Source organism: Psilocybe cubensis, chromosome 6 (genome assembly GCF_017499595.1).
Source record: "Psilocybe cubensis strain MGC-MH-2018 chromosome 6, whole genome shotgun sequence".
NCBI lineage: Eukaryota > Fungi > Basidiomycota > Agaricomycetes > Agaricales > Agrocybaceae > Psilocybe > Psilocybe cubensis.
In genome coordinates, this window is record NC_063004.1 from 2,670,491 (window position 1) to 2,686,989 (window position 16,499).

General features: G+C 47.0%; 5 protein-coding genes across 5 annotated transcripts; 1 reads left to right on the top strand and 4 right to left on the bottom strand.

Moving 5' to 3' along the window:
* Positions 1 to 81: 81 nt before the first annotated feature.
* On the bottom strand, positions 82 to 1,807 carry JR316_0007349 (Transcription initiation factor TFIID subunit 6; the record flags this gene model as incomplete). The annotated part of the gene is made up of 5 exons (XM_047893092.1): positions 82 to 255; positions 328 to 684; positions 739 to 1,530; positions 1,584 to 1,676; positions 1,727 to 1,807. 5 exons carry the CDS (start codon positions 1,805 to 1,807, stop codon positions 82 to 84), a joined length of 1,497 nt encoding a protein of 498 aa, XP_047748374.1.
* Positions 1,808 to 2,572: 765 nt separating this feature from the next.
* Positions 2,573 to 3,569, bottom strand: JR316_0007350 (uncharacterized protein; the record flags this gene model as incomplete). The annotated part of the gene is made up of 5 exons (XM_047893093.1): positions 2,573 to 2,766; positions 2,822 to 2,968; positions 3,066 to 3,104; positions 3,194 to 3,259; positions 3,344 to 3,569. The coding sequence occupies 5 exons, from the start codon at positions 3,567 to 3,569 to the stop codon at positions 2,573 to 2,575; spliced, it is 672 nt and encodes a 223-aa protein (XP_047748375.1).
* Positions 3,570 to 5,447: 1,878 nt separating this feature from the next.
* Positions 5,448 to 6,785, top strand: JR316_0007351 (uncharacterized protein; the record flags this gene model as incomplete). The annotated part of the gene is made up of 1 exon (XM_047893094.1): positions 5,448 to 6,785. One exon carries the CDS (start codon positions 5,448 to 5,450, stop codon positions 6,783 to 6,785), a length of 1,338 nt encoding a protein of 445 aa, XP_047748376.1.
* A 158-nt stretch (positions 6,786 to 6,943) lies between these two features.
* On the bottom strand, positions 6,944 to 13,234 carry JR316_0007352 (ATP-binding cassette transporter abc4; the record flags this gene model as incomplete). The annotated part of the gene is made up of 32 exons (XM_047893095.1): positions 6,944 to 7,057; positions 7,111 to 7,247; positions 7,301 to 7,315; positions 7,378 to 7,624; positions 7,679 to 7,804; positions 7,854 to 7,876; positions 7,925 to 7,988; positions 8,036 to 8,165; positions 8,221 to 8,509; positions 8,564 to 8,616; positions 8,668 to 8,916; positions 8,977 to 9,120; positions 9,179 to 9,582; positions 9,649 to 9,715; positions 9,764 to 9,849; positions 9,907 to 9,919; positions 9,984 to 10,071; positions 10,129 to 10,287; positions 10,337 to 10,374; positions 10,429 to 10,705; positions 10,767 to 10,856; positions 10,915 to 10,988; positions 11,099 to 11,228; positions 11,279 to 11,309; positions 11,367 to 11,463; positions 11,525 to 11,588; positions 11,644 to 12,200; positions 12,275 to 12,295; positions 12,342 to 12,418; positions 12,469 to 12,645; positions 12,697 to 12,957; positions 13,010 to 13,234. The coding sequence occupies 32 exons, from the start codon at positions 13,232 to 13,234 to the stop codon at positions 6,944 to 6,946; spliced, it is 4,527 nt and encodes a 1,508-aa protein (XP_047748377.1).
* A 684-nt stretch (positions 13,235 to 13,918) lies between these two features.
* JR316_0007353 (uncharacterized protein) lies at positions 13,919 to 15,585 on the bottom strand (the record flags this gene model as incomplete). The annotated part of the gene is made up of 3 exons (XM_047893096.1): positions 13,919 to 15,201; positions 15,258 to 15,321; positions 15,400 to 15,585. The coding sequence occupies 3 exons, from the start codon at positions 15,583 to 15,585 to the stop codon at positions 13,919 to 13,921; spliced, it is 1,533 nt and encodes a 510-aa protein (XP_047748378.1).
* Between the last annotated feature and the right edge of the window lie 914 nt (positions 15,586 to 16,499).

Below are 16,499 nucleotides of genomic sequence, written 5' to 3' on the forward strand. Positions count from 1 at the left end.
AAGGAAAAAAGAAAAGGGGGAGGGAATACAGCAATAACAATACAATCCGAGCGTCCGCAGGGAGAGAGGGAAGGATAACAACTATGAAGACACCCCTAGAATCTCCTTTGCCCACGCCGCATCACTCATAACCTGTCTCGCGAAGAATGGGCCAAGGACATCATGCAATTTAGCTATGAGCTCGCTGTCTCGCGTAGGATCCAGCGCGTCTGACATATCATCAGACGGCGGGGGCTGCAACACCCTCAGCGCATCCTACACGTACAAAAATCGCAAATTCTCAGCACAAAAACAAACAAACGAGAAGTTACACGCAAACAAACGCACCATGACGGAATTCACAAGTCCCTGCGCCGGCCTGCCGCGCTCGCGCTCCTTCTCCCACTCCGCACCGACAACGCGCGCACCGCCACCTTCGACCAAGCCCTTCCTCACCGCCTCCTTCCCCACACCCACCAGCCCGCGAATCGCGCCCTCCCGCGTGCCCGTGCTCTTCCCTGGTGAAATCAGCGCGAGGAGGAGCGTCTTCATTATCCGCGGTGAGAGAGAGGGGTACGTGGTCGAGTGCTGCGTGAGCAGCTTCGCGAGCGTCTGCGAGGCGGAGGTGCGGAGGTGTGTGGTGTGTGTTTGTGGAAGCGAGGAGTGCAGGAGGATGGAGAGAATGGGCGGGAGAATTTGGTGCAGCTGTGCGAGACTTGTTTAGTTGGGGATTTGCTGTAGATTATAACGAATACGCACGTAAGGCTCGACGAATAGTGTGCTGTTATCCAATATCGCGCCGATAACATCCAAAAGCACGTCCAACACCTTGCCCTCTCCTTCCGCTGGCGCATCCTCCTTGAGCACACCTACAACACCCTCACCAACCCATCGTACCAGGTAGGGCAGCAACGCCTGCAGCCCAGCGTCGTGCCGCAGACTCGCGAGCGCCGCAACGCGCTTCGCGTGGTCCGATGCACTAGGCGGGAGCAACGACGCCGTCAAACGCGCGTAATACAACTGCAGCTCGCGGGACAAGACCTGTTTCACGAGCTGCTGCTGCTGCTGCGCCGCACCCGCCTTCTTCGCGTCGCCGTTCACCGCCAGCATCGGTGCGCCTGCCGCAACACCTGCACCACCCACCGGTGGCTGCGCCGCGGCACCCACGCCGTTGGGCTTGAGGAGGTCCCCCTTCGCCAGCGGGTCCCCGTCGCTCTCGCGCGGCACCGCGGGCGGATTCTCGGGCACAAGCGGCTGCACACCCTCCACAGCCAGCCAATGCGCTGTCCAGCTCACACCCCTAGGCAGCGCGATCTTCTCCTCTCGCAGCACACGGTCAAAATCGATCTCCTCGTCTTCGGGGAAGTACACAGGGCCCGCGGCGGGGATCTGTGGAAAGGGCAGAGCACGGCGGAAGCCGCTGGATGAAGATGAGGATGTAGAGGGTGTGTGGCCGTAGAGAGGCTCGATGTTGAGTGTGCGGAGGGCGAGGTCGATGTCGGCGGTCGTGAGCAGGGTTCGTCGGCCGTGGCGCATGAAGCGGGCTGCTTCCTGTGGCGTTGTTGGGCATTGGAAGGGGGATCTGAGAATAATGGACGACGCACCTCAATAACCTGGTTAATTCTATACTCTACATCGCTCGCCAGCGCTGACGCGACGCTGTCTGAAATGACAATGTTCAACGAGTCCGCGATATCCTTTTAATTCGCATAAGCTCTGTCGAGGGTTAAAGCAAAAGCCAGCTTGCCTTTATCGTGTCGATTTTATACACCCCCGTCTGTGTCCCCTGGCTCGTGCGGACTTTTGGTTTTGGTGGAGGCGCTTGCATAGCTATTGACCGGGGTTTTTTGGTGTTAGGTTCAAGGCCCAAAGAGTATTAAAGCAAGGGGATATCCTGTTCGCGAAGATTAAGGGATTATGGTTTTCGTGTATTCGCCCATGGACAGCGTTCTCACCCGCACCGTGGTCGTCGACGTTACGTTGAACACTGAAGCACTGACTGCTGAACGATCTCGAGCACGTATTTGCGCTTGCTTGGTCGTTAGATTGTCACGTGATTACGGTTGCTTGTAACTGTAAGTACATTGGTTTGTTGATGTTCAACACTGCTTTGAACTTGACTGTTTTTTGAGTAGGTGATAGGCCTTTTTGTCTAAAACATTTCAACAGGGGCCAAACCCTACAGCAGAAAAATGAATGATCGACGTAAGAAGTGGTAGTTGAGAACTAACCATGCCCGGAACCTTGAGTATAAGAAAATCCACATGAGCGTCTTTCAAGCCCTTGTTAATTTGTTTTGAAGCTGATAAACAGGTTCCCGGTGTAATCCACATAGGCCTCAGAGGTGGAGATAGAACAGTAACTTGAACAAAGGACGAGATAACAAGAACAAGATTTTCTAGAATTTTAGTTATACCGCAAGCGCTCTAGCCCAACTGTCGAGTCGTTATTCAATTTGAGCTCTAACAAAATGCGAGTGATATTCCATATTTCAATGGTGAGGATATGCGTGTCGTTATAACTTATGGTTATCTATTCGCCGGGGAATCTATCGTCGTCGTCGTTATTTCATCCCTCACCCTTCGTCATCGCACTACCACCCGCTCCAAATCCCAGCTAGCACCCAGCCGCCCAACAGAGCTCCGAGTAGCCGTACACCGAGAAGTGCAGGGTGCGCGACGGTTTTCTGGTTGAACGCTGCGGTCCATCGCTCGACAGTTGCAAACACAGATTCGCGCGTCTCGATGAAGTAGTCTTTGAGAAAGTCGAGGCGGTCAGGAATTGTTTCTGTTAGTCCCGGGGGTTGAGTGCAAGAAGAGAAAAGAAAAGAGTGTAAGCGCACCTCCACTTTGCCCGTGCAAAAATGACTCTAGATGAAAAATTACGATGATCACCAGCTCGACTAATAGCAAGCATGGAATGAGAACGATTATAGGCCCAAAGAACACCGTCCAGCCGAGGATGTGGAATGGGTGAGGGTGATTTTGAACTAGAATTGACAAGAAAGATATAGGGGGATGGCAAAAGTTTGGGTTTTGGTGTTTAATCTTCCAGACTGGGAAAAGAATTGTATTGAGTGTGCTCACCGAAAGTATAGGAAGTGCTTAGCGCTTCAGAAATCCAATCTGTACGACGAGTTTTAGTATTAACGATCTTTCAAAGTGAAGAAGAGAGCATATATGCGCCCTACAGAATCAGAAAAGTTCACACTCACCCAAAGATGGTCCCCAGCACACAGCCCAATTCTTCACCACATCGAACACGCTCAGTATGAAGGCCCCTAAATAGGAAAGCGCAAAGATGGTCATGTCAACACAATCTCAGTACTGAATAGAAAAACAACTGGAAAGTAGACGACGCGTACACACTGCGTGAAAAATTTTGTCGATCTGCATTTGCCCCGTCTCTTCGTCGAGGCGCAGCACCGTTGCAACACTACCGAGTCCTACATCCGATCCAAGTTTCCCTACCGACGATGGCAGCGACGACAATGAGGCTGGAAGGGGTAGTTGTGACGGCTGTGGCACAGCACCGCTGCCACTGAACGCAGTAGCAAACAATGAGGCGTAGGAAGCGGCACCGATGTACATCTTCAGAATTTGATTAGGAGAGTTGGTGTGTGGTGTGGGGAAAGCAGCAGACAGCAGAAGACAGTTGGGAAAAACGGCAGCTAAGGGGCCATGCACTGAGCTCGTGGTCGTGGTCGTGGTCGAAGTCGAAGTCGCGGTCGTGAACGCCAAAATTCAAATGGTACGCCACGACTGCGACCCGCAAGCCACGAGAGGCCACGAGTCAGGGGTTGCGTGATCGTGACCGCATGCCGCCGGCGCGGCGCAGAGTCGCAGACGCCCGAACCAATAGGAGGACGATTGGACTTGGCCATGAAATTTGATTGATTGTCAGGGTCCTAAAGCTACCCAAGTAGGCCGCCTCTCGATACCTTAAAGGAACGGGATGATTTGGGTAAGTAATATGCGCTCAAATAAACTTAATTAATGAGAAGTTGACATCTGCAAACCGGTTTTTCTGCGGTACCCCGTCGAACTACATATCAAGTGTAGAAATAATTGTTTTTAGTAGTTCTGGTAGTTAAAATAACATGTTTTGGCTCGAAAATTCAATGATGAGGATGCAGCCGAAATCATCTACAGATAAGATAGAAATATTCATTACAACTTCTTCCCTTTCTTAATCCTAAAGCGGAATAGCAAGACTTGTTTCTGCAATTTTCAACTTACATGTCATACATTCTACTCAGAAATATGGAATATAATATATTTGCTGCTGAGACCAGTTTCTTTCCTGAATTTCCGTGTTCTGAATGCACACAGAGAAGGGAGGATTCTGATCAATTCAATGTTTCTAACACATAATACATATGGTGGAAACATCCTTAAGAGGCTTTCAAATGGCTTCAAAATCTGTAGATTACAAATGGAACAAATTATTAAAGACTGAATTCATAGAGGCAGCGCCGGAGTTACTTCAATGATTCAGAGACGATTCAGCGCTTCCGATTCTGAGGCAATTTGGCGTCTTCCCACGCTTCTGATGACCAGAGGCTCTGAATCGCGTTACTGGATCACCTCTGAATGAATCTACTCTGACATTCCCTGTTGATCTGGTCAATATCCGGCATGCAAGCCCCCTATCCTTTGCATAACAATTCTCTCCAATTTTCTTTGAGCAAGGCGCGAGCCTTGCGTAGCTTTATCTTTCTCACTTCTTTCGGCTCTTTGTCACCGGATTTGGCGTACGTACGGAGTATCTGACGTTTCAACTTGTTTATGCAACAATTTGTGGACACTATATTCTGTCTAAAAGGAGACACGATGGCAGGGTCGCAACGTCCTCGAGTTTCAGAAGGGAATGAACGAAAATGCTTCCAAAGACAGTACGCATCAAAATCGAAATCTCTATTGCAGAACATCACAACATGTTTGTCTTTGCTTCGTGATGATAAAGACGGTATCTGAGATGTCAACAGATTGGACGTCATAGCACCCATGAAATGCAGAGATTCTTCTATAAATCCTCCATAATTATATTTGATCCGCGATCCCGACTTACTCGAATCTAGATTTGTATGACATCGCATTGAGTTTCCTAGTGGCCCTACATCAATCAACAAAGGCGGTTATCCGGGTTCCTCATTCGGAAGTTCAATGCGCTTCGAGCAGCATTGTCATGGACCAAAGTTTAGATCTACATAAACTACAACGTGTGGCCTTGATATATATTCCATGAAATAAAGAAAATCATGTCTCCAGGGCGAAAGGCCACCAACATAAAACTCTATTAGGCCAAACAAAGCACCCCGGCGCTTACCATTTGCTGACCTGAGGACGTCTATGTGTAGGACTTGGCGTACGTTCAACGCGCAAGGCCTCTAGTATAAATTCTGGCCAGTAAGTGGAAGTGTTGACCCCATATTTTCACCCTCTCACAAGCTGATACCTTCGAGCACGATGAACTACTCCTACGAGTCGTTCGTATCAAGCTTTCAATCAAATCAGCCGCCCGTTGGGTACGACTCTAACTATCCTCAACAAGGCCCCTATAGCTCCTCTCATAACATTCCGAACACCTCAGTGGCATCTAGTTCTTCTCGACAACCCTTGCACGATAGGAGCGACCAAATTCTGGTTCAAGAGCAGGAGAATATACCCGACACTACCAACTCCTCTTTGGCTAAAACCTCACAGCAGAGCCAGGATTTTAACCGTTGGCACACTCGTCATCCCATGACTGATGCCAACCACGATGGATTCCAGGAAATAGAAGCAGTCCCGGCATTATTCAACGCGGAATGGCCTCTTTCGATGACCGTTCCTCGTAATACCCCTCGTCCTCCCATGACTGATGCTAACCACGATGGATTCCCGGAAATAGAAGCAGCCCCGGTATTATTCAACGCGGAATGGCCTCCTTTGATGGCCTTTGCTCGTAATGAGGATCTCCTCAACAAGTATGCTCTGTACTCCAACGTTCAAAACCAGCCCGATGTGAGCAACGACTACCAACCACTCAATACCGAGCCCCAGTATAGTTCGGCACTGCAAGGGTATCAAGCGTCAGCCAGTGCTCCAGCGCTGGATCAGCTGGGACCTGTGCGGCATTCACACCGACAACCCAACCATTCACTGCCTTACCAGAGAGTAGGGAGTTCAAATAGTCGACTTGCTCAGGACAACATCGACTCGTTTATCCAAGACACTCAAGCCAACACAAGTTCGTCAGTAGAAAACAACCAAAAGGTCAAAAAACCTAGACGAAAGGTCAAAGTGAGACCAACATTGAGCACTGTTGACTCAATCAAAGGAGCGTTCCAAGTAACAATGCGTGCCTCGGATTCGCGCGCCCGTGCCCTCCGCCCAAACACTGGAGCAACGCTGGGTGACGTTCCAACGAGTGGTTCTACGCACCCCAACGGCCTCGTGAGTTTCGGGGCCGAGGACTTGCCGATGATCCCATGTCCCCTGGCCGGGTGCACCGCGGCATCGAAAGGGATAAAAGCGCTTGAAAAGCATCTCGCCGAAGCACATGAATATCGCCGAAAAAAAACTAGAGACCAGAATTCGGTCGTATGCCCAATTTATGGCTGCATTGTTAAAGTTGGAGAGGGTAACCTCAACCGCCACATTGCAGAGACTCATACAAATGTGTGGTACTATTGCACTATGTGTGATACAGGTCGCTCTCGTCAGGATGATCTCAAGAACCACTTTGAGACTGTGCATGCTGGTTACGATGTGCCCAAGGTATTCAGAGAGATTCTTCATGAATCTGCTGGTAGATCGATGTGACATTTCTTGACTTTAGGATTTTGCGAAATAGATTGTTACTCTCTTGTATTTTCTGTCGTTGAAAAATAGAAAATCGGAATGAACCATTTTCATAGTACCTTGTTGTTACTGGTATACCTTGTGCACCCTCCAAATCCGAATGCAGAGGCACGGAAAAGCTACACGCCCCCGGCAAGTTCGTACAACTTCTCTTTATCCCCACTTCCATCGACCATTGCTCTCAGAAAACCATTCTCATTTCTTAATAATGTTTGGGGAGCGCCAAATTCAACCTAAGAATGGTTATTAGTTATCGATGAAGATGAAACATGAATAGAGGTTTTACGATGTTGCCATTATCAAGAACCATGATTTTGTCCGCGTCTATGATGGTCTGAAGTCGATGTGCAACAGTGATGACTGTAACACCAGCGTCAAGTCGAGTACGTAGAGTGTTCTGGATAATCTCATCCGTTTTATAATCTAGAAAAATGATATAGTCTGGAGGCATGTTCAGAAAGACAAGGTCGACTCACCAATGGCAGATGTCGCTAGACATTCACGAGTATGTTCAGTTAACATCAGCAATTGCTGATCATTGATGTAAACTCACCTTCGTCAAGGATAAGGAGCTTGCTCTCGCGAACCATAGCTCTAGCTAGAGCAATTATCTGCCTCTGACCCACGGATAGGTTACTACCGCTGCCTGCAATTTTGCTGTCCAGTGTAAGTCGAGCTTCTCCTGCTTCTTCCTGCAACGAGAACAGTCCTGCGGATCGCAATGCATCGTTAAGCTTTGCATCGCTATGTTGCTCGAATGGATCGAGATTTTGACGTAGTGTACCACTCAACAGTTCCGGCTACCCCCGTTGAATTTTAGTGAGTGTGAAACTGGGTCAAATAAATGTGCATACTGTTTGGGGGATGATAGTGATACTGGACCTAAGAGCTTCAAGGTTAATCTCATCGGTTGGTAGCCCGTCGAAATAAACCTTTCCGCCGGTAAGAATGCATCTAAGAAGCGCGAGCGTCAATGAGCTCTAAGGTAAATGGTCAGTCGGGACCCAATTGTGATTGAAACCTGATTACCTTCCCACTACCTGTTCTACCGACTGATATAAATTAGCAATACGTTATTATGGATAGGTACTTAAAGGTACCGATGCCAATTCTTTCTCCAGAATGTATGTGAAACGATAGACCATGTAGTACTTCTGGACTTGTCTGTAATTCGGATTAGGAGTGCACTAGAACTCTAACATGGTACTCACCTGTGAATATCGAGCTGTCAAATTTTCCACACGCAAGTCCCCACTCGTAGGCCAGGATGCTGGTGGCACTCCCGTAGAGGTTGCCTTGGGCTCGTGGTCAATGTCAATGTAACTCTGGATACGCTCCAAGCTTTAAGAGGTGCTCCGTCAGTTCTGCGTTAAAATATCATTAAACGATGCACTACCTGTTAGACTCGATTTCAAAGTTATTGAATATCCGAATAAGCCAGAAAATGTATGTGCAGAAACCGATGGCCATGTTGAGAGAGAATCCTGTATCTGATGCGCTGGTGTTTTGAATGTATACTTGATAGAATGCAAGGGAGGCAGTAAAAAATGCGCCCAGGAAATCTGTACGGAGGCCAACCCATCTGTTGACGTTCCAAGATGACCGTGCAATACGTGAGAAGTGGTCAATACGAGAGAGTGATTCTGCTTTGAAAGCTTGTTGCGCTCCGTATGCGCGAATCGAAACTTGATGCCGTTAGCACACGTATACAAACCGTCCTTTCAAAGAGTATTGCCCACCTAGACCATGAATTGCTGCATTAAAGTGAGCAAGTAAAGGCGATCGAGCATTGCTAGGAGTCTAATTCTAGACTAGAAACGAACTTGAATGTTATCTTGCGTACCTCATTTCCCGTTTAATCGAAAGCTGCGCTCTCAGGTACATACTTCCCAAAACTGTCCCGACAATCGCAACGACAACACCGGGAATTACGAAGATGGGAGTGAAAAGGACAATAGCACCGAGCTTGCTAATCAGCCCAATTATTTGGTCAATGACCCATAGGAATGACTGAACCACGTTAGTGTCCACGGTACGAATATCTTGTGTGCATCGCGCGATGATGCGTCCGATGGGTGTTTCGTCCAACCACCTGTATCGCAGTTGCAATGGATTATCGACGCACTATGAGGAAGAATAATAGACACCAAACCTGAATGTACTTCCAAACACTGATTCCATCAGTGCGGCATGGATAACCCGCGACGCAACAACAGTGCGATAGTTGTAGAATATGATCATCCCAAATGATAAAAATGTTTGGCCAAAAATGAGCGTAGAAAACATGCCCAAGTAGCTTGAAAATGGATCAGAAATCTGAAGAAAATACGGCCAACATATCGAATTTGACCTACTATGGAAGAGAAACCTCTGAAGGCGCACGAGACTCATACTGAGCACCCCATACGCCAAGAAACCATGTCTGCAAGATGGCCGTTACTTGGGTGGCAGACAGCATCACTGTTAATGCCAAATAGAATAAAACGGGGTGTCTCCCTCCCAGGGAAAATACAAGCAATTTCAGTGAACGCCAGGTTATGTGTCCCTGTGCAATCTCTTCTGCAACAACAAGTTTTCCTTCACCTGATGCATTTACGGAGGCTGAAACGCCTTCGGTGGGATCAGGAATATCAAGCTGCTCGATTTCAGGAGCCAGTTCGACAAGATCGGTGACGGTTTCCGCAGAGCTTATTGATCCATCTGATTTAATTGATACGACAAACTTGGCAACAGGGCCCACGAGAGCAATATTGTGAGTCTGATATTATTTTGTTTTAATCCTCAGCACCATATCGTATGAAAATCTGTCATGCGAAATACTTACTACGAGGATAATTGTCCTTCCTTTGACGAGGTCTCCCCGAAGGCACCGATTTAATATCCAGGTTGACCTGCCAACTGGGTTAGCCAAGGTTTGCAGAGGCCCACAAAGAACGTACGTATGAACGTCTAAAGCAGCGAAGATGTCGTCCAGTAAGACGATATCCGCTGATGAGTAAATAGCGCGTGCCAACGTCACTCTTGTCTAAGCAACAACTTGTTTAAGGGTAGGTCTATGGTTCATTAGTAAATGTGTGTGCACCTTCTGACCACCGCTGGAGATACAATAAATGTTTAATAATAAAAAAAGGGCTTATCAAGAGAGATAGGTCTAGTTACCTGAGAGTCAGCCCGCGTTCACCAACCTCTGTCGCATCTCCAGCTTCAAACAATTCCAGATCTTGTTTCAATGCGCATTGATATATAACTAGGATTATCGCATGTAAAAAACTTGATATCAATAAGCCTAGAGAGAAAAACAAACCTTTCTTGTACCTCTCCTCATCGTATGGTGAACCGAATAGAATGTTTTCCTTTATAGTTGTGCTTTGTACCCACGATTCTTGGGCTGCATAAGCTACACCCCCTAGGCGAGGAAGGTTAAACCATGAGTCGGGGCCCGTTGGTATAAAATGCATCTCTCCTGTTAAAGTGTCAAAAAATGTATAGTGAAAACAGAATTTGAAACGTGCCGAGTAAAGCCATGATTATTGACGTTTTACCTGACCCACTAGAATAATGTAAATAACAATGCTTTAATGGTGAGATAACGAACTCAGCTCACGTTGGTCCGACGATAAGATTTATACAATTACGCTTAAATAGTAATGTGTCTCGTACACGAAGCCTGTAGCTTCGACTTGAAGGAGTTAGCGTTCCATCCGCATCTTTGAGCGACCAGGCAAAAGTGGCATTACGGAAGCCAATCTCAAGTTGCTCGGCATTTTCGCCTTCCAAGGGCAGAGCAATACCGCTTGCCAAAGGTTTGTCCGAATTCGTAAATCTATCAAGGACCTCGGTGTTGTGCAAGAAATGCGTGAGTCGATCGAGTGACACTTTGCCTGCCAGAAAACTGTGATTTCCAACCCAATCTTAACAACAAACGCAGTGATAAGAGCGAACCTTCAATGATTGTAGTTGCTTGCCAAGAAATTTGGCCAATTTGGTCCCGCAAGATGGAGAACACAGCCATGCTAGAGAAAATTTTCGACGCTGAAATGCAGAAAGAGGTAAAATATTTATATCAAAGCGAGGCCAAGTCAAGACATACCAGTCAAATTTTCTTTCATGATGACGGTATGTGCAGCATATGTTAACAACATGGCCAAAGACGGAATGATAGTGCTTTAAAAGGTCAGGGTTTGTTTGTCAATAAAGGAAAACTGGCATCTACCTGAGGGCACCATTCAATGATCTCAATATCTGCAAGCCATTGTTAATTAGATCCAGGTTACGGATGAAAGAATGAGCGTTTCACCTTCATCTTCCATATCCAGCGAAGTTCTTCTTCCCTCGTTTCGTCCAATTTGCGAGACATCCTATTTTCCCATCCGAATAACTTGATCATGCGTATGACGTTTATTGCTTTATAAAATTTGTGAGTTTCGAACAGCATAGTAAGATGAAGCGCAGACATTCGGTAATTGTTTGAACTCTCGCATCAGTCTATCAAGTTAATTTATTGGCATTTGCAGCATAAAAGAAGGTCGAGTCATGTCTGACCTTTTTCATTTTAGTTTCCTGTACATTGTTGACCCACTTTGCCATGTAACCACTGAGGGGACTTGTAACGAGCAAGGTGATGAGACCCACAAGGGCGCTAACAAATATTTAATACAGTGAACTGGGATGGTGAGTTAGGTGGTGACTATGCGCCTTACCTCCAACCAAGTACCTTGCTCAAAAAGATGATGGAAAACGTGATTTGCAAAGGTATATAAATAACTTGGGCGCCGCTCTGTAAACTTGGAATTGTACAATTATAACGAACAGCACTCACGCAAATTGGGAAATTCAGCGCCATCGACGATACTATCGAGGTCACTGGTGACGAGGTTATTAATTCTTCCGAGTAAGTTCTCAGCATCCCCGGCGTGCTTTTTCGGAGCAGAAGGCTTAGCCTGCTCCTTGTCCGTGGCCTTTGACTTCCCCTTGACAGACACAGGCGTTGAAGAACCGTCCTTACTAGAGGCTGTGCGTGAGGTTGAGGCCTGAACAGTCGAGCCTTCCGCAGAACTGTCGTCTGCAATAGTTTCGACGTCCTCATCATCACTCACGCTGTCAGTAACAGATACAGCGGTTGTGTTGCTGGGAGCCTCAGCCTTGAGCCTTATACGCAAGCTATGCTCGAAAACAAGCTGAGTGAGGACTGCCTGAGTACGCACAAGTATCACCGTCTCAATATATAGGTCCCAATGTTGGAACATAGATCTGAACACGGGTCCCATGAGGATCATAAGAATCCATAACCAAGGTTTGACCGTCGCATTAGCTCCGCCAGTTTCCATGTACCTGATTCGTGTGAGTACTGATATAAGTATGAGAAAATGATCCAAGCTCTCACGCAAGAGTTTTGTTGATTCCAATGGGACCGAAGAAACTAGAGAAGGAGGAGCCAACAAGGCAGCAACACTGGACAAAGAATTGCCAGCCTGAACAGAGAATCAGTAAATTCAAGCGCGATTGAGAGTTACAAACTGCTCCCTCTTACGGAAGTGGTACACCATTCCAAAAAAGAGATGTCGTCGTTTGGCCCCACGATAGGTATCCAGATGCTGTTTCATTGTTCAATCGACAAGGTACTACTCGCTAATTAAAGGCGTACCGGAAAGGCTTCTTGCGCTTGATATTTTGCCGCATCGTAGTCCGAGAGCGGCGGGAGCTGCTTATAGCTAAGGTGCGACACTCTATTGGCCAGAAGAATGACGGAGTCGATATATGTATACGTGACTCGTGAGATCCATGAGGATGTCTGTTCTGGATTCGGTATAGGCATTGGGTTCTAAACAGATTCAACGTCAGCAAATTAACCGGTTTAAACAGATTGAGGTACCTTGGGGTCAACAGGAATGTAAGGACGAGGGCAAAACAACGGAATGAATATGGCTATAAAAGCGAGAAGACTGATTTTTGACCAAAGTATGTGACCCTCAGCAGCATCTGCCGGGGTCTGGTCGTATGTAGCCAACGGCCAAATGTCGCGATAGGTGTAGACGCACATCGCTAAAAGCAAGAGGACGATGTTCAATCGAGTAGCTAGGCGACTTTGATCCTTCGACACTAGCGCGATTATTCCCAATACACTGGAGTAAAACTTGAAACCAATGAGTTGACTATAACTTGAGGTAACAGTAAATTTTACTCACAAAAACGACTGGAAATGTATATGAAAGACAAAGGGTATATCCCTTCCAACGATAAATGACTTCACAATCCTGCCAAGGGGTAGCCAAAGACGCAGAAAGAAGAGCCATGGAGCCAAAGAAACGTGCCACCATAAACCCCAATATGGTACGTCCACCGTAACTCGAGATATGGTTCCTAACCCTTGCTCTAGAGGTAGGAGCACTGCCTTGGGAGATCGATACCATTTCGCGTTGGTTTCCTGGATTTCTTCCAGAAACATAAGTTGTAACCTGAATGAGTACCGATACGAAGACGAAGACCAGTAGAGATACTCGTATATCTGGAGGCAAACTCATGCTGCTGGTAATTTTTGTTAGAACAGAGCAACATAGTAGACAAATGATGGCATTCGTACAAGCGAATGTTATGCTTGAAAAGCCTCATTGCGTCCTCTGCGGTCCAGAGTAAGCTGTCCCCAGCCATAGAAAGAAAAAGTATGCACCCAGGTTTTGCAGTGTTGAGGAGGGATCACAGAACTGCTGAGAACTCCCGTTCTACGCGATGCATCAAATATCTGGGAAATGTCGAACAATAACAACATGTGACATTGACAACAATCACCGTCTCGCATGGTTTTTTCATTGTAAATGAACGCAAGCGACAAATATAATATGAAGTGTGCACTTTTTTGGGCTTGATGGACTCCGAGTCGAGTCACATAGCTATCGGCACAGTCAATTTGAGCGGTGAATTGAAAAAAATGTGGGAAACCAGACCTTTCAGAACTGAGAACCTTAGATAGTTCATGTCAGACTCTTTGATGGAGTATGTCGGTACATACAACTTGGAGAGAGCTCTGTTCGGCGTTGCTAAGAGAACCGCTTCAGGTGACCAACTTCATCAGTGAGAAACATCATCAAAAGTAACATTTATTTGAAAGAATTTCTAAAGGCTGCTTCAAGTGGATTTTTTGGACTCTTACCCTTTCTGTGTCTTTTTTGCCATTGACCCGTCATCTTGAAAACATTCTCCTTCGCCTTGCCAGTATACTCCACAAGACTTTGCTCATCTGGATCTAGGTCAACAGCAATCTTAGGTTTCTTTGGAAAGTTCAAGTAGTCCCTGTGTGCGACGTTGAGATGGACGAGTTCCACTGCATCCGGGAGGAAATCGAGCATCGTCTCCCTCTCCCAGGATGTGCATTCCTCGCCACCCTTGATCTCCTGAATGAGAGTCATGATATTTGCTATGTCGGCATCTTGATCGTTCCACTGGACAATATCATGAGCCCTTGGGTTCCGAAGGATGGAGAATCGCCGTCGTAGCTTGAAATTATCAAGCCCACCCTCTTTCTCATACTCCTTGCCATAGAACATGCCTGACACGTCGCCATCGTACCTTTTAAATCTACCCCAATTTCCAGTGCAGTATTCTTGGGCCTGGACCAGCACACACGAGTTCAACGCGTACTTCCCAAGATCAAGATACCACTCGCTCCCAGAGAGTGTTTGAAAGTAGAAGCGATAATGATCATCGGGGTCCTGCCCCAACCTGTACTCTCCTTTTTTTTCTTTGCCATCAGGGCTGTCTTTGGAGAAAATATACCCGAGCCTGTCGGTATCCTCAACATGCACTGACCCATTCACTATCCCAAAGTCAGAGATGGGCGAGTTTCCGTACGTCAGTCTGATCCTCCGCCGGCCTGTTTGCTGAAGGGTTTCGTCTTCATCTTCGTCGTCTGGTATTGCAGTCGTTGTATACATTGAAGAGAGCAGCGAGAGGCATACTGAAAGATATGTAACCAGGAGAAGTCCCTCGTTTGCAATGCGGCGTTGGAGCTTGTTACGCACAGCAGTGGTGATCGCAGTTGGCCACCAAGTATCGGTTTGTATGAAGCTCGTAAGCTTTTCGCCGAGTACAATTGGCTTTGCACGAATGCCATCTGTGAAGGAAATGGGATATTTTCCGGAAGGATTGGTACTGGAAGGGTCAGTAGGTACCCCAGAAGATGCAGACGGGATATTTTCTGTGGAGACAGTCCCACTGGGATTAAGGATGGGGTGATATGGATGAAACGGATTTGGTGAATTGATAATTGGGTGCGTTAGGGCGGGGTGTGAGTTAAAATTGGTATCCTCTTTGAATTGCGCGACAAGGACGGCGAGGAATGGCCAGTACGACTCTATGTCAACACGATCAGTTTTGGATTTACCTAAAACCGCGCACATATGAAAATTATATAACAATTAGATGATATCTAGAGCTCACCGCAGTATTGGCGTTTATGTATCGGCCAGTCTCGCTGTTGGCATTCGCTCGAGCAATATACTACCTGTTTTCATGATTGGAATTGACGTTGAAAATCACGGTATGGCATGACATAGAGATCAGTCGAATCGATACCACACACCTCGGCGCACAACTGACACCATCTCAATTCCGTTTCCCTCCATGTTTTACGACAAAGACAACAAGCCTCAAGTTTTGACAGGGGTAAGAAAATTCGAGGAGGTGATTTCGGTGTATAGTTCGAAACTGAGGGCCCCTGAGTTGGGGGACAAGCTGATCGTCTCGCCCATCGCGACTTAGAACGCATGTAGTTGCGGTTTCTTTGAAGAGTAAAAGGCCGATAGAAACAACCTTCTCGCATCACAGGTAGTCACGTGTTTGAATTCCTAATCGGACGTTGAATCCGAAATCCCAAGTGGTCGAATCAGTTTAGCGCCCGTCCTCAACTCCTGTAGCGAGGAAAGCCTAAATTTCCATTGATCACTGAACGTCTTCCCTTACCTTGATAACACATCTCAGTGATACAAGTTAACATGTTTGAATGCTACCTACAACTCCATTGCAATTCAGTTACTCAACACTGGCTACTACGGGTTGTATGTTTTTGTGGGTTTCTTGTACCGTGACGCTCCATCCACATAAACATCCGATATACAGGATGGTCACGAGCCTACGAACCAGCGAACGGGGTTACTTGAAGCTGTAGGTAGTCACGTGTTTCAATCAGAGTGTTCCGATTCGGACGTTGAATCCGAAGAATTCCCAAGTTTTGGTTGAAAAAAGTTTAGCGCTCGTCGTTCGACCAATCCAAGCCTCATTAGTCGCTGATGGTCTCCCTGACATTGATACCCTTCTCAGAGATACAATTTAACTGGTTTGAATGCTACCGACAACTCCATTGAAATTCAGTTACTCAACAGTTACTACGGGTTGTATGTTTAGTTGCGGGTTTCTCGTACAGGGCTCCATCCACATGAATATCTAGTTTATTTTTGCCAACCTTTCAGAAACCAGAGGTACTGGAGACTCCACTGTCGGTCTACACTCCAATGAAGGTTCTGGATTTCACGGAGACAGATGCTATTTCAGCGCAGCCGTAAGGCCGCAAACACAAACGGAGGGTGAGGACCGCGACATAAGTCAATCCTCAAGAAACCCTGCCAGTGTAGGGCAATGCCCAGACAGGTCAACCACGGCCGCCTCCCCAAACCCGGGTGCCCA